Raw genomic sequence first — 20,340 nt, 5'->3', positions numbered from 1 at the left:
CTGTTCTTTGCATTTATATATGTGAAGAATGCCTTAACTGCACTATTTGCTCTTTTCTTTATTCCTTATCCCCACTCTTTGCTCTCTCCCAGACTCTGTAAAGATACTACAGTGAAAATTATACTTCGCTTAATAAAACGTCTTTCTCCTTCAGAAAATGATGAACATAATTCAACCATGGAAGACCAATGTGGAACAGAACATCAGTGTTCTGCAAATTCTTTCCAAAATAAGAAATTGTCCGACTCCAATGAGATTCTAAAAGATGAACTTGAGTCGGAAATTAATGAAGTACTTACTATTCTTGCTAAAAAAAAGTTCAAAGCCTAGAAAATATGGACTGAGATTGCCTATGATTATCTCAGTACAATCGCACCATTCAGCATAGAATCCGAAAGGGCATTTTCTGTCGCTAATCAAATACTGTATGTACCAAAATTAGGTCCATTTTAAACGATCATACTATTGCTTGCTTATGTTTCTTAAGAGCTCACTTTATTCGGACACTTTATTTAGTTATGTTTAAGCATCCACACATGTAGTGTGGATGCTTAAACATAACTAAACTTTGCAGTAACAATATGCATTTCTTTGTTTTTAAAATAACTGTATTTTAAGGTTTTTTTTTTTTTTTTCAGAATATTTATTATTGCAATAAAAGTTTATTTAAAACATGAATTCAAGTAATTATAGTACTAATTTTTTTTCCTTACTTTATTGCACCTAATTGTCATCAAAATTTATTGAGAAAAACGTTTGTTTTTGTATTCCGGTTTCATAAATTAAAAATACCGAAATACCGTTTTAAGATTTTGACCAGTATTGTAAGCCATACTTGGAATAAACTGCAAACCGAAGTATTAAAAGTCTCCTTTGAAACTTTTATAAACCCAATTCAATTTATTTACATCTCTATAAAATTTTGAAGTAAGAAATCCATAACCCTCTTCTTGAGTTTCCTAACTTCTTTATATAGTGGTAAGCACTGTAATATTTATTGTAAACATTATTTCCAGAGGTAAAGAATTTTTAAGTATGAAACCCTCTTTCATTTGTAACCTCATTTTCAATAAAACAGTTCATTTTGGAAAAGAAAATAAATGGTAATTTTGCAATAACTTGTATTACATAGTTCACTCGACTATACTTGCTGAATTCTAGTAAAATAAACATCTACTAACTGCTAATAAATTCCAGTGATTAGAAGGAATTCCATTAAATTCAGACTTCTAAACTCAAACTGCTCAGAATTGCTTTAAGTTGTTTTCACTAATGTTAACAACTCCTATTCTTGCTTACATGACTGGTGCACACACATAAGGTGGAGAAATTTCATAGTACTTTTGGTTTGAGGGTTAAGCTGTGAGTGCATCCTCCGTATTTGGTGGTCACGGGCTCGGACCCCGGTCTAATCAAGAAGTGTGTGCTAAGCACTGCTGCTCCTGCCCACCTGGCTACGGAGGCACCCTCCTGACCATGTGCTGTTTAAAAGTTTAAAGATTAAATCTTATTCCTCTAAATAATTATTATTGGATTATAATCATTCAAATGGTTAAAACTGGGAATAGCATAATTGTATCTTAATAAAATACAGGATATTAATTTTAAATAAGAACCTATGAAAATTCAAAAATAAGTGATGTCATCTCTGTCTCTCTGTCACTCTTTCACTTTGTGAGTAAAAAAGTACTAGAGAGAGAGAGATATTACATTTACAAGTGACATGTTTAATGTTTGGTAGTGGCAGAATGATGCAAGGGATCAATTTCCCATTTGTTCAATCAATTCCCCTTTATAAGTTGTTTAATCCTTTCAATTTATCCAAAATATCCACTTCCACGATGCTACATAGAAGTTTATTTCAAATGCAATATGTAAAGATCAACTGTACATGAATACTTATTGAGGGTTTAGTGTCAAATAATGTTAACTACAAAATCATTTTGTAGTTGACGTTTTTGTAATTAACAAAAAAAAAAAAAGTAATTTCACATTTTCGTGGTTTACTGGAAATGTACTTTTTTTTTTTTTTTTTATGTGAACCCCAAACATGAGAGGTATTAGAACCTATAGTACTTAGTACCGTGCTTGGGTTAAAAAAGCATGGGTTGAAGGAGACGTATGGGGAGAGGGGGATGCCGGAAACTTTGCTCTAGAGACTAAACATGGGTTTCACCACTTCAAGCCTCCAATAAGCAAAGTGGTGGTATTTCACCGGTTGATGAAAGTCATCTACCACCTAAGCTACCGTATTTCGCCATGTATAAGACGGACCTTAATTTTGGGGCCCGAAATTTAAAAAAAAATATATTACATAAAGTTATTGAACTCAAGTTTTATTCATCATAAAATTCATGCAACTCATCACTGTCAAAACTCTCATCCATTAGCTTGTCCTCATCTGTGTCTGATGACGAATCACTGTCTTCATATATTGCCTCGTCCTCAGTTCCATCTATGGCATTTGAAATGCTACACTTCTTAAATGACTTGACAACAATCTCAATCTTGATATTATCCCAGGATATTTTCACCCAGGTACAAACTTCTCCTATAGTTGGTTTCTTCACTCTTCCTGCTGGTGTCAAATTGTCCCCAGAAGACTTCATCCATTGGTTCCATTCGTCTCTCATGGCAGCTTTGAAGAGTTTGTTAATGCTGACATCAAGTGGTTGGAGCTGGGATGTCAAGCCTCCAGGTAGGACGGCAAGTTTTGTTTTTTGCTCTGCAGCAATCTTCTTTGTATTTTTTGTTATGTGTGTCCTGAACTGATCAAGCACCAATAGGACAGGTTTGCGTAAGAGCCCACCTGGTCTCCTGCTCTAAACTTTCTCAAACCAGATCTTCATCCCATCCTGATCCATCCAACCCTTGTCATGAACGTGGACAATCACTCCTCGAGGAATGTCTTCTTTTGGCATTGTTTTGTGTTTGAAAATCAGCATAGGAGGCAGCTTGGTTCCGTTGGCACAACAAGCTAGAACAACTGTATAACCACGTGTCCACGTGTCTTCACAGTTAGTTTTCACCCCCTTCTTATCAACAGTTCTGTTACTTGGAACATCAAATTGAAGGGGGACTTTGTCCATATTTATCATCTGTCCCAGCTCAAACTGATGTGTCTTCCGACATTGAATGACAAAACGATGAAATTCAAGGACCTTCTGCTCATAGCTTTCAGGCATCTTTTGGGCAAGTCTGGTGCGTGTACGCATGCTTAGTCCATTCCGTTTCATGAACCTGAAGCACCAATTGTGTCCTCCTTTGAAATCAGTAACTTCTTTTTCCTCAGCAATTCTTCTTGCCTCATGCTGAACCATCTTTGTGGACAACAGGAATTCCAAATGCCCTTTGCTCCTCAATCCATATCTTCAATTCTGTCTCTAAATCAGGCCATTTTGCTGACTTGTCTCTAATGGCCTTCTTCTGCCTTGGCGTTTTCAGTAGGGTTTCTTCTTCCCTGGCCAGTCTCGGATTGTTTTCTCAGTTAGAGGAGTACCAAACTTACGTTCAGCAGCACGATTTCCATTCACTTTTGCAAACTGGATCACTTTTAACTTGAATTCAGCACTGTACGAAAATCTTTTCTGAGCCATTTCTGGGCAGAACGTGGCAAAACATAACCTAATATACTGGTAACAAGTGCGAAACAATGAGCGCAAAGACAACAAGCGCGAAAAAGCTGGAAATGCAAGTAAAAAAAATCTACAACCACTGTATAAGACGCACCCAGTTTTTAGACCCCAAATTTTTCGAAAAAAGGTGCATCTTATACATGGGGAAATACGGTAACTTGTAAAGTACTAAAGAGATACAGTTCTATGACATGATATACGTTGTTATTTGTATAAAGTAAAACTAAAGTTATCGCAAAAAGAAAACCTAATTTTGTTTCTCACTAAATCCCCGTTATGTACACATACAGTATGCCAATTAAATAGTGAAACAAAATAACAATGGTAAGGTCTAAAAATAGTTATTTTTTAGAAGTAATCACCACATGACTATACTCAGTGCTCAAAATGAATTAAATCCTGGAAGTACAGTTGATATTTCTCCGAAGTAATGCCTTTTAGCTGCCATGTCACTCGCTTCTGGAGTCATCAAAACATTGTCCTTTCATCACTCTTAATTTTCAGGAACAAAAACTATTCCACTGATGCCAAATCAGGCAAGTATATGGAGGGTGCTCGATAGTTGATTACTCTCTTAACCAAAAACTGCTTCACATTGAAAGGGGGCTGTGTATGACAGTGCATTGTTTGACACAAACAGCAGCCAACTGTTTATGTTGAATAAGTTGTGCCTTGTTCGACGCATGTGTTCATACAGATGTGTTACATAACATCCAAATAATAGTGGCTATTGACTATAGTGCCCTGAAGGATGAATTCCTTGTGAATGATTCCTTTGATATCAAAGAAAATGATCAGCATCATCTCAACATGAGAATTCTTGAGTTGAATCTTCTTCTGCCTAGGTGAGCTCAGCGATCACCACTCCATGTTTTCTTTTCATCTCCAGGTCATATTGGAAGTACAAAATCTCATCACTGTCACAATTTGCTTCAAAATGTTAAGGTCATCTTCAGCAGATTCAAGGAAATTGCGACAACAGTCGATTCTTTTTTGTGTTTACTCTGGGTTCAAGCTGTGTGGCACAAATCATGATTAGATCGTTTGTTTCCTTAAATAATTTTTTAAAATGTCACGAACAATTTATTTACCAATGATTAATATGTTTGTGATCATACGGGTGGTGATTCTTCGGCCTTCGTTCACATTGCACAATCTCAATGTTTCTTTCATTTAAAATGGAAACTGACCATCCTGGTCTGAGGTTGGCTCCAATTGACTTACGTCATCATGAAAGAGCTCGTACCACTCGAGCATGCACGGATGGGCTAGACACTCACCACCATAAACCATTTTAAGGTCTTCGAATGCTTCCATCACACTTTTACCCAACTGAAAATTTAATTACTGAACATTGCCCCATCTTCAAATTTCTGTCACTGGGTACCACTATTGCCTCGTTACAACTGCTATAACTCAAGAACTACTGAAGTGATGCTTGGGTGCATGTGCTCTATTGAAAGAGCACACTTTAGTGGTTCAAATGGTGCACTATTTTTTTAATGTAGTGTTCACAGTATGGACAGGAAAAATCAGTCCTATTATTTAATTGGCAGACTGTGTGTGTGTGTGTGTGTGTGTGTGTGTGTGTGTGTGTGTGTGTGTGTGTGTGTGTGTGTGTGTGTGTGTGTGTGTGTGTGTGTGTGTGTGTGTGTGTGTGTGTACAGACAGTAATGGGACAATATACATTATCCCCTACATACAAGTGTCTACTATACAATATACTTTATTCTTTATATACTTTATAAAGAAGGTATTGGATGGGAAAAAGTCAATAATGATTAATAACTGTAAATTCTTGTTAACAGTTTATTAGGTATATTATATACAGTAATGCTGAGTGTATATTTAGATTATTAATGTACTGTGTTACTAGTTTGCAGTACATTAGTATAAAAATAAAAATTCAGTGATTCGAAAATATATGATTAGTACGTTACTAATAATGTATAATATACTATGTACAATATAAATAAGGGTAAGTGCTTTTTTAAAAAAGTCTGATCTTTGAGTTTTCTGTTTAAATTTCATGCCTTTTCCCCCAGCATGACAACCCAGGATTTCTGTTCCTGAAATGTACACTGAGTGGACAGAAATTGTGGGATGCCTATATAAATAGATCAGCTGACTGATGTTAAAGTGCTCTCTATTAGAGCAATAAAAGACAAAAGAGATGGAGGAAGCTTCCATGGAAGAGAACATCCAGAAGAACTCTACATGTCCTGAGGTTGCTGAGCTCAACATGGAGGTCAGTAGGCTCTCCAAATTAAGACCAAAGTTAGTAATCTTTGAGGTGGACAGGCAAGTCACGGAAGAACATCTTGTGGACCAACTGTGGTAAAGGAATTTGTAAAGAACAGGAATTACTGAAGATCAGTTGCATTCACAGGCCTTGCTAGGAACAAAGCAAGACATGAACAGTTGAATAATTTTGTGGTCCAGTGTCCAGGTTCAGTCAGGAAGATTCTGCTGACCATGGTTAGTGTTTGTGGACTGGTCCTTGCACAGAATGCGGGACCTCCTTTTCCCCATGCAATGTTACCACTGCATGTCCTTTGACCATGTGCATGCCATTGTAGAAGTGACCTTTTCTGTGGATACTGTGCTGGTAGAGATCATTCCTGTAAGGAATATCAAAAGACCAATGATCCTCACAGTTTTGTGAACTGCTGGAAGAGGAAGCACCTCTCAAAACATGCTGCTCTAGACAAAAAATGTTGTAAATAACTGAGCTTTGAAGCAGTAAGACATGAATGGATTATGAGTAAATCTGCTCATTATGCAACATTTGGGAGGGGTGAAGTGAACCAGTGATCCACCTGGGAATGATTTAGGTGCTGTTTGGCTATTTTCAGTTCCTTGCAGTATTCTGGAGGATGCTGCTCTAGTATGTGGTGAATTGTTTTTCTCGTGTTTAGGCTTGTGGGTGTGGGTTCCGGGCCCTGTGCAATGGATTTCTGTTGGTTTTGACAGAATTGTAGTGTTATAGTAGATCAATAGTGTTTTTCCATTACAGATATAACACTGTTATGTATTAAATTACCTAAACGTGATTATCCATTTAAGTTTAAATGTATGACATATTTTTCCACTACAAGGAGATAGTAATGACCTACCTCTTTGTAATGGAGATGCAAAATCGCGTTGGGGGTGTGATGTCCCTTCTCCACCATGAGGACAAAGGTTGCTCACTGATTAAATCTCTTTTTGTTTTCTTTCATTTTTGTTTTAAGTTGACCCACAGTGGTGTTCTCTGCTTATTGATGTTTTGTATACACTGAGTGGACTAGGGATACCTACCTAGTAACAGATAGGCCCACCTTTCACCCAGATAAGGGCAGTCACATGGTGAGGCATTGAGTCTACTAGTTCATAAAAGCGTTCCACAGGTATTTCCATCCATGCTTGCTGCACCATTGTCCATAATTCCTTTGCATTCCTGGGTGGAGGATTCAAAGCTTGAACGGACCTTTCCACAGCATCTCAAAGATGCTCCACAGGGTTCATGTCCAGTGAATGGAGAGGCTATTCCATGGTGGTAAAATCTGCGGAATGCTCTTCGAACACTGTTCTAGTCACCACAGCTCTTTGGGGAGGCACACTGTCCTGCTGGAAGAGTCCATTACCCTGTGGGTGCATGATGACCATGAAGGGATTCAGATGGTCTGCAACAATGGACCGTTTGGAGATGCGTCTAGACCAATGTTTCCTCTAAGCTGTGCGAGTGCCCATACTGTGCTAAATTGTTGCCACGCAGCTGAAATTTTCTTTTAAAAACACTTCTGGAAGCACCGTCAGCAGTTGCAAGGAATTCATACAAAACTGGATGATAATAACTTAGAAGCCATGGAAGGTGCACTCTGCACTAACAATTCTAATTTTTATTAAAAATTTTTAGAACGAGGTAAAAATTAGTTTCTATAAAATTATTTGTATGACAGTAGTTGTTTTGTTAAAATTATAAGTTTCTTCACTTAATAATTAATTTGTTTGGTATTGCCAAATAATAATTATAATAATAAAATTATTATTTTTAGTATCCTTATGATGTTGAAAATAAAGCCTGAAGGAGAGTTAAATGTTTTGAAGAACAAAGCTTGTGCAAGATTTGAGGAGTGGCTTTTGCAGCTCGTAGAACTAAACTACCATCTTTGCATCAAAAACTAAAAATAACAATTGGCAGTATTTTTAAATATCGCGATACTGACGATGTTATATGCACCATTTGTGTGGAAACAAAAGTACCAAATTATGCAACCAGAAGAAATGTGGATTTTGCGAATGTTAAATGAAACTCTAAAAGAGCGTGAAGCAAGAGTGGAACAAGATGTGCGAAAGAAGTATGACTCTAATATGGTCAAGGTGTTGATTGATAACATTATCTTAGCAATTAAAATTAATGCTTCAATGCATTCCATGCAAGAAATTCATGCACTTGTCCAAATATGTAAATATACCAGAGAGTTGTGCAGCAAGAACTATACATTTGAATTTGTTGAGTGTGTCAGTTTTGTACTGCAGAAACAAATAATGGGAGAATTGCAGAAATCTGCTTTCCATACATTAATTGCTGATGAAAGTACAGACATTTCTGTACAGAAAATGTTAATTTTGTATTTTAAGTTTCGACCAGAAAATGAAACTTCCTATAGTTTGCAGATATTTTGAAACTAACTGCCATGTGACAATATAACTATTGTTTAAGCAATAAGAACATTTTATATCAAGAACAACCTTGATCTTCAAAAGGTGGTGATATTTACATCAGACGGAGCACATGCTATGCTTGGAATGAATAATAGCAGCAATTCTTCAGCGAGAAATAAAGCATCTGTCTGAACAACCTTGTGTTGTCCACAGAGAAGACCTGGGATTGGACCACACATGGAAAAAAGTGTCAGTCATGCCGGATATATAGAAACACTTTTTTGAACAGTATATACAATGTTCAGTAGGTTGTCTATTAAAAAACAAAAGCTAGAAGAATTAGCCAATGTCACAGAATGTGATGTTTTGTCATTTTAATCACTAAATGAAGTGAGATGGCTGTCAAGACATTTTACCATAACTGCTTTAATGAGCAATTACGAAGTTTTAATCCGGTATTGTAAAGAGCAAGTTAATGAATGTAACGATCCAACCAGTAATTACTGCATGAAGGTTTTGACCAATCCACAATATCGAGTAGCGCTAACAATGTTTTAGATCTGGCATCTCTCTGTAAATTCCTTCAGAAAAGTTGTTTGAATACAGAAGCACTGCAGTATGCAAAAGCAAAAATCAACAAGATAAGGTCACAGTACCTTGCCCCTACTGTTTATTGAAATGACAAAGTAAAAGGTTTGCTTTTATCTATAAGTTCTGATGTCGATACTATGCCTATTATTCTATTCGTTAAACATATGTGTAATCACTTGGACAATAGATTTGCTGATGATGAGTTAAGAGAATAGCAAACTTTTGACCCAGTTGCTATGGCAAACGCAACCAATTTTGAATTTGGAGAAGAGAATGTTAAACAACTAATAAAAGAATACTCGGCTACCATTACAATAAACGAAAGCATTGCCACAATAATATCACATCAGTACTGTGATTTGAAATTTGTTGCTTCTGGGAAGGGGGTTCGATTAAGTCATTCACTGATATGTTGAACTACATGCTCAGAAATGAAGAATTCTTTTCTTCATTTCTGTCAATTCTTATTGACATCTGTGGAACATTTCAAGCTTCTGGTGCTGAATGCAAATGTGGATTCAGTGTTTTGAATTCCATCAAATGTAAATCTAGAAACAGGCTGGAAGTTGAACATTTGGATGATCTGATGATGATTAAGACTTATCTTTCATCTGGATGCGAGATTAATCTAAATAGTGTTTATAGTCAGTGGATTTCTAATGAAAGACGAGAAAGAGTTTTCGAAACGTGAAATAATTTTCTTTATTGTGCTAATTTTTATTGTACCATTCAATTAATAAATAAAAAATATGAAGTTTTTCAGTTTTCATTGTAAATATTCTTATTGTGTATATTACAGAAAACTTTTAAAGTGCCGCGCAGACGTTGGGTTGTGTAAAAATTTTCTGCTCAGTGCAGTGGCAGGTCTGCATAGCTGTAAAAAAAATTAGAGGGAAAGTTGGTCGAGACATACCAGAGGCCCCAACGTGTGCTGTTGAACATGCCCCAGACCATTACCGACCATCTACCTGCCTGAACAGTTCCTTGTTGACATGATGGGTGCATAGCTTTGTGTAGTTTCTGCCAGATGCACACCCTCTCATCCTCTCGAAATAAGTGTAAAAAAAATTAGAGGGAACTAACTGCCATGTGACAAGGACTCATCGGACAAGGAGACCCATCTCCAATCATCCAAGGTCCAGTGCCGATGTTCTTTTGCCCGGTTGAGGTGTAGAGTCCTGTGTCATGGTGTTAGCAGTGGGAATCTGGTGGGTTGGCAGCTCCCATAACCTACTGCAGCTAATGAGTGCCTGATGGTCTTGGTGGAGATGTTTCTGGCACCTCCCTTGTTGAAGTTTGTGGTGATTTGTGCCACTGTTGCTCTCTGGTTGGCTGAAACAATACGAGACAGACATCGACAGCCACGTTCATCCACTACCTTTCTCTACCCACAGCGCTGTCCACAATGAGAGGTTATTCTGGAAATGGCGTATTCCCGATACACTCTTGATACTGTCGAATGGGGATAGTGTAGTTTCTGTACCAAATCTGCAGTAGAGTGACCCATATGTCAGGCATCCACTATCTTCCCTCTTTTGAAGTCTGTTAACTCACAACGTTTATTCGTACTGACATCGAATTACTGTCTATGTGAATGCAGTGATGCAGTTTACCCATATACACCTGCCATGCGGTGGGTTCGTCCACTAGAAAGAGGGGTGACATCGTCGCATTGCTCAGGAACCAGGTATACCATGAATTCTGTCCTTTCAGTGTATAATCTAACCTTACATTTAGAAGCAATTAAACATTATTTGCCATTTTTTGGACACTATATAGAACCAATCCAAGTCTTTTTGAAGAATCCCGTGTGGCTTGAATTGTTAACACCTTTCCCACTTTCAAATCATCAGAGGCTTTGACAGCTTCTCTTGGATAACCTCATTAGTAACATTTATAAAAGTTAGAAATAGGACAGAACCCAATAATGAACCCTGAAGGACCTCACTTCTTACTCTGATCCACTCTGAAGACTAGCCATATATGACAATCCTCTGTCACCTATCTTTTAGCCAGCTTGTGATCCAACATAAGATGGGTTGTATGTTGGGTAAAGTTCTAGGGGATCTTCCCAGAGTCTATTGAGGAGAATCTTACCAGTAACTCTGATTTCCAGTTTATGTAGTCTGTATATACATAATGAATATACAAGTCTGTATATACATAATGTAAAAAATGTTATCTGCATTCTATTAGTATGTTATATTATAGTATGTTATCATATTATTTAATGACAACATCATAATAGTCATTAAAGAGTTGATATTAAATGAATGTATTCTGGGGTCTATCTTGTCAAAAGATGGTCATGAATCACATCCTTAACCATAGACTCTGTGATTTACCATAACATAGAAATCAAATTAACTGGCCTATAGTTACTTAACACCACTTTAGCACTACTCTTGTGAAGTAGGGAGACATTAGCACTTCTCCAGTTCAAGGGAATTTTCTCTTAGTCTAATGATGATCTCTCATTAACATTCCCAACAGCTGAATATGCTGACATGCAGATTTTTTAGTTATAAGTGAATATATATGCCATCAGCCCCAGGAGTCTTTCCCTCCTTTAAGCTCAGTAGCTTTCATTTTAAAAAAATTATCTTATATCATTATATCACTTATTTTGCAGCAGTGTGGCTCTTTAAAATTTTCCCAAAGATTCAAGCTTGCTTTCGACTGTAAATATTGTTGAAAGTATCTGTTTAACTTCCCTGTTATTTCTGCTTCACTTTCTATGGATTTTCCGCTGCATCCATTTAAGGGACCTATTTGATTTATTTTCTTCTTTTTTCATATTTGCATATGAGAACTTCTGCTCTTTGCTTGTGTATTCTTTTAATTAGCTTTTGCTTACCTTACCCTATCAGTGGCTTTGTTACATATTCTCTTATAATGCACATATAAATCAGAATCCTGTGATCGTTTGTAACTGTCCCATTCTTGTTTCTTTTGCTCAATTAAAATTTAAATTGACTTGTACTTTTGGGCATCTTACATTTATGGAACTTTGTCATTGGTATTAATATATTTGTGGCTTTCAGGATAAATCCCTTGAATATTTCCCATAGTACAGCATGTAGGCTCAGCATGTCAAAAATTCAGAAAATGCAAAACTTGATTTTGCTGGTGTATCACCTCCCCCCCTCCCCCGGAACAAAGGAGAAATAATTCTTTACATATTCATTTATTTTAAAAAAATACAGTCCAATCATGTGTGGTGTTATGTATTATAACGCTTCTTGATTAGACCGGGGTTCGAGCCCATCACCACCAAATACGGATAATGCGGAAAGGTCAGGGAATAACCACCGCATATCCCAGAGCAATATGGCCTTAGTCGCTAATGCTCCTGAAAACCAAAATAACAATAACAATATGTATTATAAATTGAAACGTAAAATAATTACAAAAATTAAATACGAGTAAAACAAACTCGGACACATAAAATAATAATAATGAAAAAACAGATTCATTATTAAAACAGTTTCATTATTAAAAAGTTTCATACAGCACGTTAATCAAACAGGAGGAAAATGGTTGTTGTTGTTTTGGTTTTTAGGAGCATTAGCAACTAAAGCCATATTGCTCCGGGAATATGCGGTGGTCAGTCCCTGACCTTTCCGCATCCTCCGTATTTGGTGGTGACGGGCTCGAACCCCGGTCTAATCAAGAAGTGTGTGCTACGCACTGCTGCTGCTCCTTCCCACCTGGCTACGGAGGCACCTAGGAGGAAAATGGCAAATATGGCAAGTATAAAGTGAGAAAAAGTAAAAAAAAGAAAAATCGGTGATTTACAATAGAGAAAACGATATGTACACTGATAATTGGGCTTAAAATAGTGCACTAAAAAATTACCCTACTTTTAATAGTAATTTGTAATTGAACTGAAAAAAAAATACATGGAACATATTGCATTTGATTTGATTAACATCAATTAATGACTTTTTTGTTGCTGAATCTTAATGGATAAGTCTGAAATTGAACGTAGGTACTTTGTGCACTTCAAGCCCAAGCAAGCAGCACTAACTTCATCTGTCATTTGGTTTCTTTTGTCCATTTTAATGTTGTTTAATGCCGAAAATAAGGTCTCGCAAGGGGTATGTAGAGGGAAAAATTGTAAGGCCATTGCTAGATTTTTAAGGGTGCTAAAAGTTTCCGGTATTCAGTTCCAGGCATTCAAAATCTCTTGTTTGTAGTGGCACTCTTCATTCTGCAGGTGATTTCTTTCCAGATCCTTAGGTCAACAAACACTTGAGTCCAAATGCTGGCCTGGAACTCTGCTAACTGCAGCTTCAATTTGTAGCCATTGGAAATCATTTAATTCCATAGTAGTGTATCCATTAAGTATCCATCTGGATACTTAATTATTTTAATTGTCTGTTCTAAACTTCTGAATTGATTAAATCTTCTGCCAAACTGATCAATTATTGAGTTTAAAATGTGCTGGTACCTTATATGCAAGGGCTCCATTTCATTTTGCACATTCTAGCTGACCTCCTCGAAATATTTTTTTAGTCGAGGAAAATACTTTAGTCCCCACAACTCGTTTGAAAATTTGAAGTTTAGTTTCAAAGGCTTTTATGTGTCCAAACATAATGTCAATACTTTTGCCAAAACCTTGTAACTTTAAGTGCAGTTCATTCATATGAACCGAGAGGTCTATAAAAAACATCAGTGTGCTGACTCATGTACAGTCACTGAGCTGAGGAAACTGTTCCAAATTTTTATTCTCAACATATAACTTAATTTCTTCATAGCACTCCACAAATCTTTCAAGGACTTTTCCTTGGCTCAACCACCTCACAATGTTGTGCATAAGCAGTCCACTGTAAGATGATTCAACTTCTTGCAATAGTGCAGAAAATTCTTGCTTGTGAAGGGGTTGAGCAGCTATTAATTCACTATTTTTGTTACAACTGTCATTACATCATGTAGTTCTGTGAATCCTGCCTTGGCACACAACACCTCCTGGTGGATAATGTGATGAAATGGCACAATTGGATGTCTCAATAGCTTCCATAAACAGTTTCTCAAATCTGACCTTTCTTCCCACCATATTGGATGCCCCATCTGTCGTCACAGACACAACTTTAGACATATCAATGCTTCGGTCACGGAGCATTTTTAGAACAATGTTTGCATATTTCGTTCCCTGATGTACTTATTGGCACTGTTTCTAGCTTTACCAGCTCTTCTCTCATTGTCTGACCATCGGAAAAATCTAGCAATGACGGCCAACCAAGCCGATGAGTTGACATCAGTAGTTTCGTCAGGCAAATCGAAAAATATTTACAATTATTTAAGTCTCCTTTTAATTGATGTCATTGTCATCAATCTGTCTTTAATGGTATTTCTGTCGACTGGTAAATCAGAAATACGCTTAATAATAGCATCTTTATTTTGCATATCTTGAAACAAAAAAGGTGCACATTTCAGAAGTTTCTTTAATAAATTCTCCTTCACTGAGGTCCTTTCCATGCTGAGCTATGGAGTGAGCAATGCTGAAACTTGCTGATGTTAAATTTGTAGGACCTCTTAGGAATTTAAGGAAGTTCTTTGATTGATGCTCTTTGTGCTGAGAAATGTATTTCTTCCTTTCTTTCTCACTTTTTTCCAAAAGGCACTGATGATTTGTTTCAAAATGTCTTTTTACATTCCACGTTCCGCTTACTACTGTTTCATAGCACAATAGGCATAATGATTTGCCATTTCTGTCAATAACGGCGTACTTCTCAGCCCATGCATCTTGAAAGCTTCGACCACTTTATCACTCAGTCGGGATTTTTTAATTTGAGGTTCCTCCATAACAGCTAGAATATTAAAGAAATAAAAACTTTGTATTACAAATTACGAATTTCACAAGAAATTAAAAATATTTATTGATAATAACTGTTTCTTACCTCTGCAGCAGTGTTGTTGACTGGCACAAAATAATTCAACGCACTTCTTGTTCACACAAATGCAAAAGCTGAACTGAGCTCAAACAGGGAGAATAGTTGTCAGGTGTTGGTGAACGTTGGCGTGTCACTGTTGACACTCGTGTCATAGGTTTGCCATAGTATATTCTTATCTGGCACTAAACAGGTCTACCCAATTAATTGAGCTCAATCCCTTGTAGTCTTCTCTCTTGAGTTGAAACTCTCTAGGCACATGCATAGTTATGTAATTGAAGTGTGACTTTAAAAGGGTTGAGTAAATTAAATGCTGATATCATCTTTATCCTTTCTCAGATGATACACACAAGGGGGCATAATTTAATTTGAAAAAGGTTGATTGCAGAATTGATAATAGATTAATGGAAATATGCTTTTATCCAGAGAGTGACTGTTGAAATAAACTTCCATCTAGAAGTAAATACAGCCACTCCTGAACACAACCCTGACTTACGTAAGGGTTGTGTTTAAGCATAAACTATTGTTTTTTTGACCTTTATTTAACATTACAGCCACTCCCTGACTTATGTAAGGTTACATTCCACGGAACTGTGTAAGTCACAAGTTTTATGTAAGTTGGAATTTCCCTAAATGCTTATGCAGCACTCGCAACTATGCAAGCTGAATTTGATTGAAGCAAAAAAGAAATGTTCGACGAACATGTAAATAGAATTATTTATTCAATTTTTTTATCTCATATGCAGGAAAAATTATAAAAATTTCAAAATTATAAAATTACAAAAAGAGAGAGGAGATAGGCATAACATCAGCAAGTTTTACTTTTCGAGCATTGTTGCCAGAATTAACTCTCCAGCTAATAAGTACGCCACTGTGGAGATTTAGAAGGGGTTTTTTGCAACACATCACAAAATTTCTCTGCAGCTGCAGAATCGGCACTGGTGACTTCACCGCATACTTTAATGTTTTGGAAACCAGCATAATGCTTGAACCTATTAAAGCACCCATTGCTTGCCATGAACTAAGCTTGGGATTCACTGTACTTATTTATATCTTCATAAATACTTCTTCCTTTTGCTTGAATGGCCATTGGACTCAGGGGCACTTGCTTCTGAATCGGATTTTTATATCCATATTATTAATAGCTTTTCCATCTTCGATAAAGCACCTGAATGCTGTTTTGTGATCACTGTTGATCTTAAATGCATTGATCCTTTAACATGTTCTTTTATACATGCACTGTCCCTTAAAAATAGTATTCACTGTTGAAGCAGCAAGACCTAATTCTGTGCAATAGATGACAAACTTTGTCCTGCTTTGTACTGTCCCTTAAAAATAGTATTCACTGTTGAAGCAGCGAGACCTAATTCTGTGCAATAGATGACAAACTTTGTCCTGTTTTGTACTTAATTAATCATCTTCATTTATAAATCAATTTTGTTTCGTTTCCTAGCACTGCCAGCACTTGCACTTTCTGTTGGTCCCTTTCCCTTCACCATTGTAATAAGTAAATAGGAATGAAGAGAAGATTCTGAAAATTTATTTATGTTTTTTATATGATTGAAGATTTCAGTGAAGGGGAACTCATTTCACCCTAATACCGTAATGTAAAAACCCACAGAATTCCAGTTATTGGTATTATCACAAATGCAATAAGATAAAGTTTACTACCCGTTTATAATAGATTGCACTAACAGAAAAACCCAATAAACCGGAAAGTGCAAATTGTTTTTATTCTTTTATGATAGTGATCTCCAGAAATATGTTTTAAAAAAATATCTTAAAATAGGCCTCTGGGGTTGGGAATATTCATTTTCACAATCCTACACCTACCGTTATTAAATAAATTAGCATTGTGTTGTATTAAAATAATAATGATACAAATAAATAGAATGATATAATTACACTGGATAAAACTGATAAAAAAGGTAACTGTCTGTACCATATGATATGGAATTTTTAAAATACAATGAAATAAATTACAATAAACAATATAGATAAAACACAGGATAATAAAAGTGCTGAAATATCGAAGCTTTCAGAGGCATCCGCCTCCTTTTTCAACAGTGAAGTTTATTGTATGGCACATCCTTAAATATCAGCAGGCTCACGGTTCACAGCACTTGTTTCTACAGTAGCTAGGAAAATATCACAAAGGCGTTCAAAATTGATTCTTATAATGGAACATATGATAATGATGAAAGGGTAGTGCAATTTCCATTATAAAAATGACCTTTTAGAGAGATAAATAGCTAAGTTATATAGCGAAATTTTCAACTTCCGAGGTCTTGGAATGAATCGCCAAAAAAAAAACTGTTATTGGGTTCACATTATGATATTTTTGCGATACCTCCATTTATTCCTACAGGATGCAAAATAAGTTTCCATGATTTTTTTAAGTTTGCACTGGCCTGCAAAAACTTACGTAAAGTCGAATTTCTGCAAGTTGTGAGTATTATGTAAGCCAGGGTGTGCCTCTACTTTGAACAAACTTAAAGGAGAATTGGACAAATTATTAGACAGAACAGGCAAATGAAGTGAACAAAAAGATTTTTTTTTTTTTTTTTTTTAACTACTGCTGTAACTTTCTTGCATCATTTTGTTAATACGTGAAGTTTATTTAAATTTAGAGTAGGTTTGGTAAATATTTAGAAGAAACAGGTAAATGAAGTAACTGATGGTGACGTTACTTTTTTAAAAATTTTTTCTTTTTAATATAATTTCATATGCCTTTGACTGCCTGTGTTTCCATATTTATTTGGATAAATTAATGCTTTATTATTTTAAGCCATCTATCCAATTTAATAAAAGATATTACCTAATGCATTTTAAAATAGTGAATTTTTTTAAAGTTATTTCTTACTCTGAGATTTATATCTAGACGAGGTACGCCAATTCGACATCGAACTGATATTCGAAATGAAAGAAAATTACGTCAAGTCAATGTTGGAACTGTTGATGTAAGTTTTTACCCTTAACGTTTCATTATAGGTTTGCTAATAAAGCCACAGATATGCTTTTAATTACTTTTAATTACCTGAACTTATTTTACTTATCTCTCAGATATATAAAATTGCATTTCTTTAGGAACAGTCAGAATTAGTTGGAGGAGCGGTAACCAGTGATTCTTTAGCAGGACCACAGTTAGTGATTTGGGGAACTGATGTGATAGTGAATGACTGCAAGGAGAAATTTAAACGGTTTATCTTGAATTTTGTGGAGCATGATGTAGAAATGGATGAACGTACAGATAATATTAACCTTGATGAGCCATTTTATCAGCAAAAATTGGAAGAGGTAGGAGCATCATAAACTTTGCAAAGTAATTTTGATTACTACATTGATAATGCTGCTTGTTACAAGTTGGCCCTATAATTGATTTTTGGTCACATTGAACATTAGAAAATATAAGAGCATGTAATTGTAAGAAACTACTTGATATCAGATTTTTCCTTCTTTGTCATGTACCAACGAATTTTTGACTTCATAATGTAGCTCCTTATTAGCATGAATGAGTTTCAAAATTAACATTAATTCTGGTTATTGAGAATCAGATTTTGTGTACTGTTTTTTAAATGTAATGTGAAAAATTAAATTTATTTTTTTTTATCTTACCAGGCCTGTTTGTTTATTGTATAGACATTGTTAATTTTCATATAGCTCGGAGGTTCCCAAACTTTTATACTTTGAGCCCCCTTGAAATTTTTCATAAATTTCATGTCTCCTTGAAGTTACAGAACAAGTGCAAATAAACATTTGACTTATAATTTGGCTATGAATATTCATACTATACATATATTAATGTATTGAAGTATACATATATACTTCAGTATGTTTAATTTCAAAAAGAAATAAAATATGAATAATAGAAAATATAAAAAACACTTCATACCCAGATTAGTGTAATGATTTGTCCATATTTTATTTAAAAAGTGCTTTGTGAAAACAAGTGCTTGCCCCCCCCCCACAGGTTCCAAAAGTGTAGGTGCACACTTTGGGAATCTCTGATATAGCTTAATAAAGACTTTCAAGCTTATGTCACAAGTAGTGATCTTTTTCTCCTTGTAAACTGTGAGGACTCTTACAATTGTTGATTTCACAGTGATATGTGATTTTGATATTTTGAAATTAAGCAGAGCTATGGTTTTGCTGTTTTAAGTGTAAAACAGCAAAACTTTATTGTTTTCCAATTAAATATTTAGAAAACAAGTGGTATATAAGTAAATAATTACTGTAAAGGTATTGCCATCAGTATTTTATGTAGCTGTATAAGTGAAAGCAAACAGAGTGCGTTATATTACATCTTTTATTTTTGAATCCCTTCACAATGAGTTGCCTAACTCTTGCACCTTGAATAAGCAACACTTCTATGAAAAAGAAGCTTACTATTATTACCTTATTTTGTAATGTTAAAAATGTTTTAAATTACTTATTATTACTTGATTTTTAATAAATCAAGTCCCAAAAAGTTTCATTTACACATGTTTAGAATAAGACAATGCTGATCATATTTTTCAACAAAATGCTGTGTTCTGTGTATAGGTGCATTTCCTGGGTGAGGTTGCCATTTTGAGAGAAAAGCAGCTGGGTCTTCTTACACGATAATGCCCCTGCCCATTCCTCACTTGATGCAAAGACATTACAATGAAACATGGCATTGTACAGCTCAACCATCCACCCTAATCATCTGATCTAGTACCAGCAGACATCTTCCTCTTTCCCAAGATGAAAACTTCTCTCAAAGGAAAGAGATTTCAGGATGTTGGCAAAGAAAACTTTTCCATCTGATCAAAAATCACCAGTATGTATTGTGTTAATGTTGATCCACTGGTGAGATATTGACTTATGTTACTTACCTTTGGACAAATTTAATGGAACAATCTGGCGAAACCCAAATAGCTGCTCTTGACCTTTCTAAGGCTTTTGATTGTGTTTGGCATAAAGGACCTGTCAACTGTTTTATGCAATTGGGTATCCAGTTTTCTTTTTGAATGCTCACTGTGGGTGATGGTAGATAGCACTCCAAATGGCTTCTTTTCCTCTAATGCTGGTGTTCCCTAAGGTTCCATTTGTTCTGCTACTCTTTTCTTGTTAATGACCTTCTTTCATTGACTGGAAATCCTAGTTTTGCTGATGATAGAGCACTATTCCTTCCCTTGCACAAACAGCTTCAACTTCTTGAATGTCCACCTCCAATTCCTTAAATGTTGATCTCCAGTAATTCTCCAGTGGGGCAAAGAAGTTATGCAGAGTTAGTGAGGATTTTGGACTAAAGATGAATATGGCTAAAACAAAAGTAATGATGAACAGGTATGCCACTGAAAGGAATATAATCATTGAAGGAGTAGAAATTGAAAAGGTGGATTCATATACTTATCTTCAACAAGTCATTAGCTATAACAATGATAAATGGCCGGAAGTTAAGAGAAGAATAAATTTTGGATGGATAGTATTCAGCAAATATAGTCACATACTGAGGAGCAATATCCCAATTTGTCTGAAACATAAAATAATGCATCAATGTACTCCTCACCATGACCAAAAGAATGGAAGAGAAGCTGAAAACTAGACAG

General features: G+C 35.7%; 1 protein-coding gene across 1 annotated transcript in view; it reads left to right on the top strand.

Moving 5' to 3' along the window:
• Positions 1-20,340, top strand: part of dpa (disc proliferation abnormal) — a 212,884-nt gene that overhangs the window by 48,408 nt on the left and 144,136 nt on the right. Inside the window, exons 6-7 of the mRNA XM_090378338.1 lie at positions 17,649-17,727; positions 17,855-18,064. Coding sequence (XP_090234464.1) covers positions 17,649-17,727; positions 17,855-18,064 — 289 coding nt within the window. The remainder of the gene's footprint in view (positions 1-17,648; positions 17,728-17,854; positions 18,065-20,340) is intronic.

The sequence above is a fragment of the Mastigoproctus giganteus genome, chromosome 7 (genome assembly GCF_048544385.1).
Source record: "Mastigoproctus giganteus isolate SK-2022 chromosome 7, ASM4854438v1, whole genome shotgun sequence".
In the NCBI taxonomy this organism is placed as follows: domain Eukaryota; kingdom Metazoa; phylum Arthropoda; class Arachnida; order Uropygi; family Thelyphonidae; genus Mastigoproctus; species Mastigoproctus giganteus.
This window is presented reverse-complemented; position numbering and strand designations above follow the sequence as displayed.